The sequence below is a fragment of the Hylobates moloch genome, unplaced genomic scaffold, assembly GCF_009828535.3.
Source record: "Hylobates moloch isolate HMO894 unplaced genomic scaffold, HMol_V3 SCAFFOLD_1, whole genome shotgun sequence".
Taxonomy (NCBI): domain Eukaryota; kingdom Metazoa; phylum Chordata; class Mammalia; order Primates; family Hylobatidae; genus Hylobates; species Hylobates moloch.
Window position 1 is genome coordinate 94,049,162 of NW_026652276.1, and position 4,042 is coordinate 94,053,203.

Genomic DNA, 4,042 nt, shown 5'->3' on the forward strand with positions numbered 1-4,042 from the left:
GCCAAAATTGTGGAACTAGTGATCAAATTCCTAATCATCCTTTTAAAAATACTTAAATACACCATGTGCCAGGCATTGTGCTAAGCACTAAAGGTACAATGGTGAATAAAGAAGAAGAAAAAACATGACATAGGGCTGGGCATGGTGGCTCACACCTGTAATCCCAGCACTTTGGGGAGGCTGAGGTGGGTGGATCACAAGGTCCAGAGTTCAAGACCAGCCTGACCAACATGGTGAAACCTCGTCTCTACTAAAAACACAAAAATTAGCCTGGCGCAGTGGCATGTGCCTGTAATCCCAGCTACTCAGGAGGCTGAGGCAGGAGAATCATTTGAACCCAGGAGGCAGAGGTTGCAGTGAGCTGAGATTGCACCACTGCACTCCAGCCTGGGTGGCAGACTGAGACTCCGTCTCAAAAACAAACAAAAAACATGACAGCTCCTGACTTTAGGGAGTTCACATTGATAACCAAGACCTAGATGTTCATTAAAGAATAAAAATCGAATGTCTGAGAGTGATCCAAGGTGCTATGAAGAAAGATCAAGAAAGTTCTTCTGAGAAGGCACTGATTTTACAGAGATATGAAGGAAGAATAGAAGTTGGATTGGTTAGGAGGACATGGGGCAATTCCTTCAGGGTGACCAACATGTGCAAAGAGGGCTGATGAGACTACGAATTGAAAGACAGGCTGTGTGATCAGGACACACAGGGCCAATGGAAGTACAGATGACACGAGGCTGGAAGAATAGGTGGGGACTGGTGCCAGACCATTCATCCCCTTCTAGTCTGTGTCAGAGATTTTGATGTTTATCCTATGACCAATGGGAAGCCATAGGATAGGGGGAATGTTGTGACATCGGATTTGAATTCTGAATTTTGAAAAGATCATTCTGGCTGCTGTCTGGAGAACTTACTAGAAAGCCCATTATTGTTGCTTTAAAATCCACATTGGTAATGGTATGATGATAACCTAAATATTATTCAAAAGTCTTCCATGTAGTCCCTCAAATGGAGAGCTGCTTCTGCATCACGTTGCCTTTTAGAATGCACATGGGCACTACCACACAGACCCTTGCCACAGAAAACCAAGCAAAATAAAATGCCATTGTGCATTTGAGGAATTATGTTTCTCAGGCTAGTGCTCTGTTTTAATTATTGTTTGTGGAAGGTAAAATAAAAGAGGCCTGGCGTAGTGGCTCACGCCTGTAATCCCAGCATTTTGGGAGGCCAAGGTGGGCGGATTACCTGAGGTCAGGAGTTTGAGACCAGCCTGCCTAGCATGGTGAAACTCCGTCTCTACTAAAAAAAATACAAAAATTAGCCAGGCATCATGGCACGTGCCTGTAGTCTCAGCTACTTGGGAGGCTGAGGCAGGAGAATTGCTTGAACTCGGAAAGTGGAGGTTGCAATGAGCTGAGATCGTGCCATTGCACTCCAGCCTGGGTGACAGAATGCGACTCTGTCTCAAAAAAAAAAAAAAAAAAAAAAAATATATATATATATATATGTATTTATGTTATATATATTTTTATGTTGTATATATAATATATACACACACAACATAAAAACTGTCCTTATTTTACCACACACATACACAACAAAACACAAACCCTGCTTCTACCTATGTTTTCTTTTTCAGGCCCTCTACAAGGCTGACTTGGAGTGGTTGCGTGGCATTGGCTGGATGCCCCAAGGGTCTCCTGAAGTGTTGAGAGTCAAAAATGCCCAGCAGATCTTTTGTGATAGTGTCTATCGGACGCCTGTGGTGAACCTTAAGTACACAAGCATTGTTGACACACCTGAAGTGGTCCTTGCTAAATCAAATGCTGAAAATATTAGTATTGTGAGTTAGTTTTTTCTCTATTAAAATTGAATTCATGCCATAAATATATGAGAAATAATAAACCTGGTCATCTATTTTAGAGTAATAAAAACTTTGTTAATAATAGAAATTTTATTAAGTAATACAGTATTGTCTTGGTTTGCTTATTTTAAGCAAAAACTCAAATTATTAATAAAAGGGAATAATACAGATCTTATATCAAATTTGAGTAACTTATGTGAAAAGATTCCAGAAATCTTTGCCCTAACATGAAAAGGTTTTGGATCAAATCCAAAAGAAAATTTAAAAGTTGCATACTGGGACTAGCAACATGAAAATTGTGAAGTAATTTTATTATTGTTTCTTTCCACAGCCAAAGTACAGAGAGGTTTGGGACAAGGATAAAACTTCAATCCACATAATGCCAGATACTCCAGAAATTAATCTCGCTAGAGCAAATGCTCTTAATGTGAGCAATGTAAGTACTACAACAGACTCTCTTTTGTTTGGAAAGTTACCCAGTCAGGGCTATACTATGAGCGTGGAAGGGAGGGAAGATGGACTTGGTGGGGTGAGGAAGACTCCTTGAGGTCACCCCTTGACTAGGAGTGAGGCAAGGAGGAGATCCCTGGTGATTCACTGGGCAAGGCCAGTTACTGGTGAGTCAACATCTCCACAACAAAAGTCTCTTTAGTTGTCCTTTTTCAATAAGGGGACAAAGAAGGTGAAAGAGGAATGAAGAGATGCACAAACAAGAAAGGAGAATTAACAATAGACTCGGATAAACTCAAAATAATTTTGAGAATTCTTTGCAAAAATATGTGAATTAATTTTAAAACATGGACCTCTGGGGGTTTTCTAGAAAATAATAAATGACCAAAATTGACCCAAGAAAAAAAAAACAAAAAACATATTGCAAGAAATTAAGAGGTTTCTTAATTAAGAAATTAAGGAGAACATTTAAACACTTTCCTTCCTACTTTCAAGTGTCAGGGCCCCCTTGATTATTTCAAAACTTCAATAAATAAATAAATTATCAGGAGCCTAGTAAAAGAAGGAAATCCATTGCAATTACCAAAACTTTTCAAAGATAGTGTCACAAATTAAAAACTGTAGACCAGCTGGGCATGGTGGCTCATGCCTATAATCCCAGTACTTTGGGAGGTCAAGGCCAGAGGATTGCTTGAGCCCAGGAGTTCAAGACTAGTCTGGGCAACATAGGGAGACCCCATCTCTGCAAGAAAATAAAAAATAAATAAATTAGTTGGGCAAAGTGAGGTGTACCTGCAGTCCAAGTTACTTGGGAGGCTGAGGTGGGAGGATCACTTGACCCCAAGAGGAAGAGGCTGCAGTGAGCCATAATCATGCCACTGCACTCCAGCCTGGGTGACAGGGCAAGACCCTGTCTCAAATAAATAAATAAATAAATAAAATTTAAATTGTAGACCAATAATAATGGGGGGAATCTTAAATATTAATAAATCAAATTCAGCATTACATTAAAATGTTATGATATAATCAACTGGGGTTCATGCAGGAATGCCAAGAGGGCCCCATAGTCAGAGACTTAATAGTGCCATAGAACAAGAAGAAAAGACTCATTTTATTAGATTTAAATGGCATCTGACAAAATCCAATACCCATTCTTATTTTTTAAAAATAAAATCTTAGTTAAGAAAGAATAAATGAATATTTTCTCAACATGACTGAAAAATAACTCTCAAATCAAAGGCCAACTCATCCTTGGTGACCAAACTTCTCGTTCATATAAGGATTAAAATGAAGGTGCCCCTAATATCATCATTATTTAACATTTGCTGTAAGTATTGGCTAAGTGAGTGAGCTTCTCATTGATGCTAATATAATTACTCAGGAGTAAGAACATGCCTGGTATGGTGGCTCATGCCTGTAATCCCAGCACTTTGGGAGGCCGAGGAGGGTGGATCACTTGAGGCCAGAAGTTCGAGACCACCCTGGCCAACGTGGTGAATGAAACTCCATCTCTACTAAAAATACAAAAATTAGCCAGGCATAGTGGTGGCTCACTTGTAATCCCAGCTACTTGGGTGGCTGAGGCACAAGAATTGTTTGAACCCAGGAGGCAGAGGTTGCAGTGAGCTGAGATCGTGCCACTGCACTCCAGCTTGGGTGACAGAGCAAGACTCTGTCAAAGAAAAAAAAAAGTACATATATATCTATAATATATAGTATATATAATAT

General features: G+C 39.6%; 1 protein-coding gene across 1 annotated transcript in view; it reads left to right on the top strand.

The window, feature by feature from the left end:
• The window catches only part of LOC116810278 (nebulin-like), a 106,133-nt gene that overhangs the window by 7,661 nt on the left and 94,430 nt on the right, over positions 1-4,042 (top strand). The window contains exons 6-7 of the mRNA XM_032754463.2: positions 1,640-1,843; positions 2,196-2,300. Of these exons, the coding sequence (XP_032610354.2) occupies positions 1,640-1,843; positions 2,196-2,300 (309 nt within the window). The remainder of the gene's footprint in view (positions 1-1,639; positions 1,844-2,195; positions 2,301-4,042) is intronic.